A 12,055-nucleotide genomic window follows, 5' to 3' on the forward strand; every position below is an offset into this window, starting at 1 on the left:
TGCAGTTGTTGAATTGAGCACAGAGAATCATGCTTAGCCTCATCTCTTACCTACCTCTCACCTGGGGATCACCAGCTCTTTTCCCATCCATTCCCACCAGCTGGGGGTGGCCGGAGTGGACACTGAAACCTACAGAGTGTGATTGCTATCGCAGCATCCCTTGGGAATACTGCTGGATTGCACAGCAGATGGAGGGCTGGAGGGTGGAGGGTGGTATTTGGATCCTCTTTTCAAGGACAGGCTGATTTCCCCTGTAGAATGCCACTGTTCAGGCTGGTGAAGGCAGAGCACAGGGGTGGCTTGGCAGGGACTTTGGGAGTGTGAAGGTTAAATGTCTGCAGTGCTGTGTGCACAGCACAGAAGGAAGAGCAGTCATTATGAATGGGAGCCTGAACCTAGCTGCTGGCTTCCCAGAGCAAGTCACATCCCTGCCATACCTACAGCAGCTGCTGCTTTTTGGCAAAGGTACAAATAGTAAACACAATCCCAGAGAGGTGCTAAAAGCAAAGAATCGATGGTTATTGCTGCTTCAGCTTGGGGAAAGGAGTAAACAGACTGTAGTGTCAGATTTCTACCACTGCTCTTTCTCCCTGGGGAATGAGCCTATCTGCTCCTTGCCAGCTAGGCAGAGGTCAGGGACATGCTAGCAGGTGTAGCTACCATGAGCAGACTTGAAGAACAGTCCTGGTGTTTTGGAGGCATCTGTCAGTACTAAATAAGTGGTTGCAATAAAAGCAGCTAACCACTATTACAGCTGATGCAGATCCTCAAGTATTTTGGTTTCTTAACAGGAAAACAACACCATTCAAACCTCCAGACAAATTATCAGTTAGGCTGAAAGGGCCAGTCTGTCATTGGAAAACTGCATGGTATTAGAGTTGCTGCAGTGCCACACATTTTAGCTGCATCATGAGCTGTCCTCCAGTGCCCAGAGCACTGCTTTGTTCCTGGAGGTTGGTTTATGCCCTGCAGAAAGTGGGTTTGGATTCCTTCAATCTTTATTTTAATTCTAATGTGACAGTAAATATCTCTTTTGCCAGTTTTTGGTGTGTAACTCTTTTTGCGGCCGAGCTTGTGTGCTGGCTGGCAGGCTGTCCTGTGGAGATGAGCTGTAGGGGCTGTGAATGCACACCTCAGAACGGCTCCTTTGCCTCTTGATTACTTGCTGCTTTGCTTTTCAGGTCCTCAAGTGGGCCACTTGACTGTGCCCAACAGGGTTAGGCCATTATGAAGTGTGGTCTTGATTCTCTGTAAAAAAATTATCACTCTTCTGTTCACTCCCATGGCAGGAGTGAAGCTTTTTAAAACTTTTTCTTTAAGAAATATAAAAATCTGGGCCAAATCCACAAAAAAAAATTCAAATCTATGGTACTACGAAATCTAGAATTTGCTCAAATGTGCTCTATTGACTCTAAACTCAGGGGTTTTTTCCCCATTTCAGCTTTTTTAGTTTCCTCCTGGACAACCTTTTTTTTCCTACCTTTACCAGTGAAACACACTTGGACATAGAGGAGCTTGGTTTTAGAATGTATCTTTTAGACTGCCCAGTGCTAGTGTTCTGGGTAGACTCCTATCTGTAATTTTGCAGAAATAACAGCACAGATGAGTGATTTATAATGGCCAAGGGCCTGAAGACACAGCTCAGCCATGTGTACCTTGCTGCTCTTGTGCCAGTCACCTGCTAACCCAGAGCCTCTCCATGCAGCAACCTCTTGCTAATGCATCTTGCTTGTCAACAAAAGGAGAGGGTGGAGCAGGTTTTTAGCTGGGCTTTGGGTTTGTTTGTGTATGGGTTCTTGTTCATTTGTTTTCTGATAATCAGGAACAGTACAAAAATGTGTCTTTTTTTTTTTTTCCCCTCTTGCTATCAAGGTGATTACAGAGCCAGCTCTTCATGTCTGAATTTGCTTTGGGAGCTAGCAGCACCAGCATTTACATCACCTGTGGTGTGGTGTGACGTGATATGAAGGAGTCAAAAATCAGTTCCTCTCTCTTCATTTATACCTCAGCAATCTCATTTATGTGCAGCAGAGAGCTGGAATAGCAAGCATAGTTCAGTGTGGCAGGTTGATTTATAAGGTGGCATAAACACACAGTGCCCCTCTGAGGCTGAAGATTGCTTTGGTTTGCTGCCCCACTTCCATTAGTGTTATGTCACTCGAGAGTTATTTAGTCAGAACTTGCTTTAATACCCAGATGTGCAGTCAGAGCTCACCTCCCCAGTCCAGTGCCACCTGTCACTGGCTCAGGCACCCACTGGGCAGAGATGAAGGGATGGTGACCCCAGGTGATGCTGATTGCTGCATGTGCTGCCTGCAGAATGGGGGTCCTCACAAATCTAACCCCTGAAAATCAACTTATTCTTTCAGGTGGCCTCACCTGAATCCATGGACTACCTAGACTTATAGCAAGGAGAGTCATCCTTCCAAAGAAACATTTCTTTCCTTGTATTTCAGTGTCCTGGTTGGTCCTGAGTGAGATTTTCCCTGGTGGGATCAGAGGACGGGCCATGGCTTTGACATCTAGCATGAACTGGGGTATAAACCTCCTCATCTCCTTGACGTTTTTGACTGTAACTGGTAAGATTTTTCTGTGTCCTTCCAAGTTGATATTCTCCCAGTGGGCAAAATAAGTCTCTCTTATACAAAAGCATTGCCAAGATTGCAGCTGTGAAAGCCCAGGAGACAAGGTCTCTGTTTAGGGGTCGATGTAACTTCACCATTCCCACCACATCTTTGTGCCAGTAACTTCAGCCCCACAGTGCTGCTGTCAGACCTTGCACATCCACTCCACAGGCTGGGAAACTCGGGTCTTAAAAACACCATTGCCTTGGTAGGCTGAAAATACATAATGTTTAGGATTAAGTCCTGCATCTTCTGAAATCAATGCGAGTTCTGTTCTAGATCAGACCACAGCTTTTCTGATCAGACTTTTTTTTAAACACAATCCCATTTAATTCATTCCTTTTCACAGGAATGTCTCGGCTTTCAGAAAATTTTCTTTAGAAAAAAATGTCTTTGTGAGGTTAAAGTCTTTCACATTTGAATGTAAGAATGTAGAAGACTACCATGTATGACTTCTAATTTGATGATAATCAAAGGGGAAGGTTAAATGCTGATATTTACTGATTAGCAAATTTATTTTTTTAATTTTATATTGTATGAGGCTTTGCAAATTTTAGTTTTCAGTCTTATTGTGACAAAAATACATGCTGAAAATCAAAATATAGAAGAGAGTAGAAGTTCCAGCTTTCCCTTAAGTTTACATTACTCTCTGACAGAGGCAGACAATCAACTCACAAGAAATCAACGCAGTTTTCACCCTGTTAGATGTTTTTCAAGACAAATTTGAAAATGAGTGTGATCTATTACTAAAATTGGTTTCACCCACTTGCATTTTCTTTCCAAAAAAGAAAAACAAAAACACAATAGCAAGAGAGAGAGAAAGAAAAAACCACATCCTCCATCCTGAGTACTATCTTGATTAAAACTAGGAAAAATAGGACAGGTAAAGTTCACTGCGCTCACACTCTCACTTTAACTGGATCAAGAGTCTTCTTCAAAAGGAAACCATCCAGTTACTCCCACTCACTGCCCATTAGTTTGCATCACTGAACTGCACAAGCTTTTGGACAAAACCAAACAAGAAAATGCATATTGTAGGCAGTCTGGCTGCCAGCACTTGCTCAGTCCTTGGACCAGACCTGAGTTATTCCTAAGGAAATGTCTCCAAAACCACCTGGTGCAGACCTCAGGTGCTGAGTGTCAGCTGTTTCACCGGGAGGTCCCCTCTTGTCGTGCAGCGTTACTTGTTACTGTACATCTCTCTGTTATCCTGGTCTCAGTTTCACAGACTGTAAAGCCCCAGTAACTCCCTTGGCTTAACTGGGTCTAATCTGGATTTATGAAAGTGTAAGTACAGGAAAACATCCATTCCTCGTCTATGGCAGAAAGGCAGGATTGGGAATTCTATTGTCAGATGAATACATGTGGAGGTCACAGTGGCCAGCAGCATCTGCACATAGGTGCTGATGCAGAGGTATCAGCTGGATCAGAAGCTTCAGCTGCAATTTTCAGCTCATGACACAACTGGCAAATGTCTCAACTGCCCAGGTTTATCTTAGCAGGGAAAAGGGTAAGGGGACTGCAGCACACGCTCTACTTCCCAGGGGCTGCAGAGTGCATCCCTTGGCCTGAGGATCTACCTGCCCCCGGACTGTAGGCTCAGAAGACCACCAGTTCTTGGATGGCCCCACTAAGAGTTCACTTTCGGATCACTTTCTGGCACAGCACCCGTGACTCTCAGTGGAAATGCTGGGCACTGACAGGTGGCGAGGATTAGCTGGAGACAACTGTAATAGTGTGAAAAATGCTTGGAATTACTCCAAGAAAGAATGTGCACCAAAACCAGACCCAGGCAAAAATCCAAGGCACTCACGATCCCCACTGCCTTCCCACAAACCAGTAACAATGGCTACTCACTGTTTTCATGCAGAGTGATTGCAAATAAAATAAACAATAGGTTCATGCTAAGTGGACCAATATGAACGCGTTAATTTTCTTTCTTAAGGAGTATCAGAAAAAGCAAAGCCACTCTTCTTTTTCAATATATGTGAGCTGAGAATAGCAGCCTGGCTTCTTTCTAACTTCTCCTGTGCATCAGGGGCTGTATCCTATAAAACACAGCAACAGGAAGAAAAATTGCAGTATTTGAAAATTAAAAAAGATATGTTTTCTTCCTTTGTAGAGCTCATTGGCTTGTCCTGGGTGTGCTTCATTTACACAATAATGAGTCTAGCATCACTGGCTTTTGTTATCATGTTTATACCAGAGACAAAAGGATGCTCTTTGGAGCAAATATCCATGGACCTAGCTAAACAGTAAGTACCAAGCATGTGACTGCATCCCCCAAGTGTCAGAGGGACAAAGCCTTTCAGCGCCACATATTGGAAAAAAATTAAACTATTGAAAAAAAGGAAACTATTGGGGAAAAAAGGGAAACTAAAGGAAAATTCTGATTCTCTCAAGGCTTGAGCTCGCATATGTTGATCTCAGCTGCCAGCCAAACATTTTGTTGGTGCTGAAGGACTGGCCCTAAAGGCAAGGTGGGTTTTGAGCACCCCTTTGAGGACACGCAGCCAAGCCTGGCTCCCCAGCACTTTTGCTGTCTGGCATTCCTGGATGGGAGGGTGACTCTGATCTTGCATTTAGGACTGTGTGTTTTGGGTTGTATGCAGAAAATGGGAGGGAGAGATCCTGTATTTCAGATTGGCTTGTTCTAGATGTCGCTTCAAGACTCCATGTGGATTTTGATAGCTGTTGTAGATGAGCTTTTCTTGTGTCTTTACTAAATGCTGTAGACAGGTGAGGGTCAGTCTCTTCTCCCAAGCAACAAGTGACAGAACAAGAAGAAACAGTTTCAAATTGCATCAGGGGAGGCTTAAATTGGATATTAGGAAAAAAATCTTTACTGAAAGGGTGGGTAAGGTGTTGGAAGAGGCTTCCCTGGGAAGTGGTGGAATCTCCACCCCTGGAGATGTTCAAAAATTATCTAGACTGGTATTTGGGGACATGGTGCCATGGTGAAGAGAGCAGTGTTCAGTTAACAGCTGGACTTGATGATTTCAGAGGCCTTTTTTTGACCTAAACTAACCTATGAGTCTAGACACTTCATTATATGTGAACAACTTAGTATCATCCTGTATTTGTACTTTTTAGCTTACGGGAGAATATTTGCAACTCAGCCAGGCATGAAGGAGCTTGTTTATAGACTAATTAGCTACGGACTAACCACTGTGCTGCCGCTGGCCCTCGGGCTGTCCCTTCCCCTCCTCTTAGGGAAAGGCACCCATCTTGCCGGAGCGGGAGCGGGAGCCGGCGCTGCGCGGGCGCTGCGGGCGGAGCGTGCGGCGGGGCCGCCCCCGCGTGGGCAGGCGGGGCAGCGCCGGCAGCCGCCGCGGCTTCCATCCCGGGGCATCCATCCCGGGGCATCCATCCCGGGGCTTCCATCCCGGGACATCCATCCCGGGGCTTCCATCCCGGGGCATCCATCCCGGGGCATCCATCCCGGGGTATCCCGGGCATCCATCCCGGGGCATCCATCCCGGGGCATCCATCCCGGGGCATCCATCCCGGGGTATCCCGGGCATCCATCCCGGGCATCCCGGGCATCCATCCCGGGGTATCCCGGGCATCCATCCCGGGGCATTCCAGGGTATCCATCCCGAGGCACCCCGGGCGCTAGGGTGGCTCTCTGGGGTGTGCTCTGCCGTCCTGCCGGGCCCCCATCCCTGCCCTCGGTGTGTCCCGCAAGGAGAGCGCGCTGCCGGCTGCCTGCAGTGGCCAACACGTGCGGGTTTTGTGCTTCTGCAGGAAATACGTGAGGACGCCCTTGTGCAGGGTGAGCCAGCGCAGAGAGAAACTGGTGCCCGTGGAACTTGCCAAGAGAGAGAAAGAGCAGCTCTACTAGACGCTGGGCAAGCAAAGCAGCCTTCACCAAAAGACTGATTAAAAAAAGGAAAATGCCCTGTGATGCTTGCACTCTTATGGGACATGTGATATTGTTATTATATACAAGATATTCTCTCTTTTATTTCTTGGTAGAACTTCTTTCAGTGGCACTTTACAGCCAGCATTAAAGGTTGTTATAGTTTACAACTAACTGGAAATCTGGACTCTGTCTGTTTCAAACCAGCATCCCTCAGATCCCCTGAGATTACCTCTTGCATACAGGAGGTGAATGGAAACTGGAATATTGCACACAATTCTCCTAGTCATATTCAATGACAGTTCAGTCTGGAAGAAGTGCAAAGAAGAATCAGAGTGCCAGGGAGAAGAAAGAGTCTCAGCAGAGGAGCCTACCAAAGACAGGTCAGTTTAGGCTAGCAAAAATGGATCTGAAAAGAGTGAACAACTCTCTGTTGGTAAGTTAGGGAAAATAGTGCTATGGAAAAAATGCTATGTCCAAAAAATGGACAACTATGGAATCCAAAGGATTATATTAGTGCAGAACTACTGGTATAAACCTTTTATAAATCAATTTAGGATTAATTTAATAAGATTTAACAAGATTTGAAAAATGATCTTGTTCAGCTGAACTTAATTATTTGTAATGCAGAGTACAGTCAGCGTGTAAGAGAAATTTTACATACGTTTTCTCAGTAAGGCCAGGATTCAGTGACATAGGAAATACTCCTTAGAAAACATTGTCAGATTGTTTAATGTGGGAGACATTAAATGCATCACTCTCTACAACTATCCAAAAAGACATTGTTACCAAGTGGGGGTAGGCCTGTTCTCCCAGGCAATCAGTGACAGGTTGAGAGGAAATGGCCTCAGGTTGGGTATCTGGAAGAATTTTTTCACTGAAAGGGCAGTTAAGCATTGGAATGGGCTGCCCAGGGAGGTGGTGGAGTCATCATCTCTGGAAGTGTTCAAGAATTGACGGGATGTGGCACTTAGTGCTGTGGTTTAGTTGGCGTGGTGATGTTTAGTCAAAGACTGAACTCAATGATATTGGAGCTCATTTCTAACCTTGTTGATTCCATGATTTGCATAATAAATTAATCTAAACTGACAATGGCCTTACAGAAGAGGAGAGAAGATTTCTTTGGCCTCATTTCCAGGAAAGTTGGAAACTGAAAGTACCAGAGTTGATGCCAAAATAATTTTATTTCTTAACACAGGGCACACTTGGCTTTTGGGCTCAGAAAGTGAGAATTGTGTGGTACATGGCAGCACACAGGGAGTTCAAGAGGGAACCATAATCACTGCAGATCATAAATTATGTCCAATTCTTGGTTACTGCTTAGCAAGTATATCCTGAAGTACTCAACAAGTCTCTACAAAGGGTTGTCCAGATGGCTCCCATAAAAGAACATGGGTATTTTTTTCTTAGTGGGTTAATAGTTGTTGTTAGAGTGATTAGTAGATAAATATATATTAGCAGATAAATAAATGATTCTTTGTTTAAAGAAAAAAAAAACCCAAAGCATGCTTAAAAGCATGTTGGCTGTCTCTGTGGCCACAAAGTGGCATTTCTTCCAGCACTTCATTGAGGCAGCTGGAAGACTGACAGAGTCAGCTGGAGTGCAGATACTAGTTTGAACCAAGCACATGATCCCACTTTATTTGATGTCTCATAGCATTAAAACCACCTGACTGTGTTCTGCACTGAAGGAAAAGTGACTTACTAACACAAATAAAGTTTTACTTCTGAGCAAAGCAGATCAGTTCTGATCAGATTTTCACATGGTCACACTTCTAGATCACAAATATATATGCAGAAGTCTAGTGAAGACAGTGAGCTCACGTTCAAAACCTGAAAAAAAACTATTGAAGCCAAGGCCATTATTTGCCTGAAGTCACTGAAAATCTAGCTACCTCAGGATGAGAGACTTAACTTTATAGCACTGATGTCTGTGAAAATCTCTTTACCTGCTTCATGTTTATGCTGGGGGATGGTTATCAGTATCATGCATTCTACTGAGTCAGCTTCAGAATGAGAAATATTAAGGTGACTCTGGGTAGTCTTCCAGATATGCTGCCAACATAATTCTTATACTAACAACTGCCTGAGATTAAATCCAGTAATATTTAGTATTTTAAGACTATATTGCAGGAAAAGAATCTATTTTCTGATCCTGGACTTTACCAGGTAGTGGACTATTTGCATTTCCTTTTACATCCCCATTTACTCTGGCTGGTACTGTTTTCTGATAGCTGCCTCCAGATAGCAGATGTTTGCACACACAATCCAAGCCTGTACTGGCTTTAAATTCTATTACACTGTATTTAATGAAAGGGGCTTCTGGAAAATCTTTCTCAGCATTGTAACTTCCCAGACAAACCTCTGCTGTAATAAATTTTCTGAATGTTCTTACAAAAACAAATTTAACTCAGAACATACCATAGAAATTGTCTACCCAATTTACAGGTTTTGGGATCATTGCAAACTCTTCTAAACTTTTCCTATCCGCACCTATTTAGTGCAGAAACAAATAAGTAAAAATGCCATATTCCTGAAGAACGGATAGTTTCAATACTGGTTTTACTGATGAGACAGTGATAGACCTTCAGATAACTCCTAAAAGTGATGATGCTGTAGTCAAGGATTTTTAAAATCATTATAACTACAGTCTTGATTGTAATCCTACAGACTTAGCCTTATATAACCTATAAATGTAGCCATAATTGTACAGTCTTTTATAACAAAGCCTGCACATCTGATGACACAGAGCTGGCACTCACCATCTCATCAACTATGAAAATACAAGGGAAGAAAAGCATACATTTCACAAATCACATCCCTGAATCTCTGAAGCACTCCACAAAGAAATTTGTCCCAGATCTAAAATTATTCAGTATCTTCATCAATGGACTGGATTACAGAACAGAATATGCTTATTAAATATGCAGGCAACACTAAGCTGGGAAAGACTGGGTTGGAATTCAAAACTCCGCAAATCCGTGAAAAAAGCAGCATACAATTCTGAAAATGAAAGCACAAATTTCTCTGGTAACGCTAACTGCAAGTCAGAGAATGATAAAATGGTGCTAGAAATGGCAGGAAAAGTTCCAGTAGCTGTGACAACCCACAAACCAGCAATGAGTCAGAGTTATCAATCTACTACAGTTAATAGGGTGTATAAATAGAACCAACCCTTCTCTCTAAAGGATGTGAAATGAACTTTTTATGGCACTGCCAGTGCTACAGCTGAGCACTTTGGGGAGTTTTGCATGGGATCCACATGAAGAAACCAGGGACAGATGAACAGTGCTCTAGGAAACATGGTCACTGAGGAAGAGATGGTTGATTGACAGGTAAGTACATCCAAAGCACTGCTCCCCACACTGGAGGTGGGAGCCATTCCACTGGGACACACTGTCTGACCTGGATCTCCTATTGAGCATGCAGGAGTTGGTAGCCAGAGCCTGGGTGGAGGCACCACAACACAGCAAGGGAGCAAATGCCAACTGGTGCTGATGGGGAAGGGGGGCTGTGTGCACACACAGGAGAAAGCATCAGCAGCAAGGCCTGTTCCAAACTGAGGTGGGGACCTACCTATTCAGAGCAGTAGGAAAAGGAGTGATATCCCTGAAAATAAGCATACACCAGCAGATGCCCTTCATCATCAGAGGTTTTAAAATGTAGTTTTCACAGTTGGAGGCTCCCTTATAACTAGAAGGACAGGTGGGCACACATTTCAAGGGATCTTTTATTTGCTATTATTCTCTTCAATACTACCCTGCAAGTTTGGTAGTGTGCTTTTTGGCTCTGTTATGAATTGTTACAAAGGCTTCAAACTGCTAGCATGGATCTAGGCAGCACTTCAAAAGAACCAGTGCCCATTTTAATACATTGCAGCTCATTATTAGCTTTCATTTTTGTTCTAAGAGACAGATTTCACACTACGTGACAGTACTAACAAAGCAAAATGTTCCTATTTCTCCACAGATAAATTTAGGAGACACATATGCTTCATAAGAGCTCCAGATATTCACTGGTAGCACTCAAGAGCTTTGTAATTTGATTCAAAGAGGCAAGCCTAATCTACAACAGCTATTGTAGTTGTAATGGCCAAATCTTCATTCATCAGTTTGGGACTACACTTTGTTCCTCAAAACCTATTACAATTTTGTTCATTGTTCAAATACCTTCTGCTTTTTCCTTTTAAAAATTGTAATAATGATAACTAGTGTTCCCTAATGGTGGTTTGTTCATTGCTCTTTGACTATGCACAAAATCCTTATTTATGTCAGGAGTGCCAAGGTCCACGTTATTTGACGCAAACTGGAAAACTTAGGTGTAGCAAGCTTTGCTACACATAGCATGCTATATTGAATTCCATGACTGTTGAACTCAACCTCATAATTTCATGGTTATAAGCCCTCTAAGAAGCTCAAGAAGTGGGCCCATGCAAATCTCATGTGGTTTAACAAGAGGTTTAACAAGGGCTTGCACCTGGGTCCAGGCAACCCATGGGATCAGCACAGGCTGGGAGTGAACAGACCGGGAGCAGCCCTGCCCAGAAGGACTTGGGGGGTTCTGGTGGGTGAGAGGCTGGACATGACCCAGCAACGCGCACTTGGATCCCAGAGAGCCAACTGTATCCTGGGCTGCATCCAAAGCAGTGTGGCCAGCAGGGTGAGGGAGGGGATTCCGTCCCTCTGCTCTGGTGAGAGCCCACCTGCAGTGCTGCATCCAGCTCTGGGCTCCCAGCACAGGAAGGACATGGACCTGCTGGAAGGAGTCCAGAGGAGGCCACCAAGATGATGAGAGGGACAGAATACAAGTCCTATGAGAAAAGGCTGAGAGAATTGGAATTGTTCATCTGGAAAAGAGAAGACCTAACTGCAACTTGCCACTACCCAAAGGTAACCTTTAAGAAAGGTGGAGAGGGACTTTTTACAAGGCCATGTGGTGACAGGACAAAGAGGAGCAGCTTTAAACTAAAAGAGGGTAAATTTAGATTAGGTGTAAGGAAGAAATTCTTTACTGTGAGGATGGTGAGGCACTGGAACAGATTGCCTGGAGTTGTGGATGCCCCATCCTTGGATGTGTTCAAGGCCAGGTTGGATGGGGCTTTGAGCAACCTGGTCTAGTGGAAGGAGTCCCTGCCCCATGACAGGGGGGCTGGAACAAGATGATCTTGAAGGTCCCTTCTAACCCAAACTTTTCTCTGACACCTACACAGAGTTCCAAAAGGCCTTTATGAACATACTACTTACAACTTATGGCAAAGTTCTGTTTCTTTTTGTTCTGAGGGGATTTGGTGAAGCATCTCTCATACTACTCCTTCCTTTACATACTTTCTGCACAAAGTCATTATGGACAGCCCCAAGTTCTACATCACCCCATCAGGCAGATGAAATCCGTCATGCCAGGCATTTGCTTCCTGCAGCTGTTCTTCCACCTTTTCTTTGGAAGCTGTGATTTTTGGTACAGTAACAGCTCAGTATACTATTTTTAGCACCCCCTAGGACGGAACATTACCTGCAGCATGCAAGAGCAGTGTTACATTTCTCTTTGGTGAGATAGGGAAAAAAGACATACA

The 12,055-nt window shown here is 44.1% G+C and overlaps 1 protein-coding gene across 1 annotated transcript in view; it reads left to right on the plus strand.

Annotated features, from left to right (window-relative positions):
* The window catches only part of SLC2A12 (solute carrier family 2 member 12), a 30,335-nt gene extending 23,675 nt beyond the window's left edge, over positions 1-6,660 (plus strand). Inside the window, exons 3-5 of the mRNA XM_066545744.1 lie at positions 2,457-2,579; positions 4,747-4,879; positions 6,372-6,660. Of these exons, the coding sequence (XP_066401841.1) occupies positions 2,457-2,579; positions 4,747-4,879; positions 6,372-6,468 (353 nt within the window). The 3' untranslated portion in view covers positions 6,469-6,660. The remainder of the gene's footprint in view (positions 1-2,456; positions 2,580-4,746; positions 4,880-6,371) is intronic.
* Positions 6,661-12,055: the final 5,395 nt, after the last annotated feature.

The sequence above is a fragment of the Molothrus aeneus genome, chromosome 3 (assembly GCF_037042795.1).
Source record: "Molothrus aeneus isolate 106 chromosome 3, BPBGC_Maene_1.0, whole genome shotgun sequence".
NCBI classification, from domain to species: Eukaryota; Metazoa; Chordata; class Aves; order Passeriformes; family Icteridae; genus Molothrus; species Molothrus aeneus.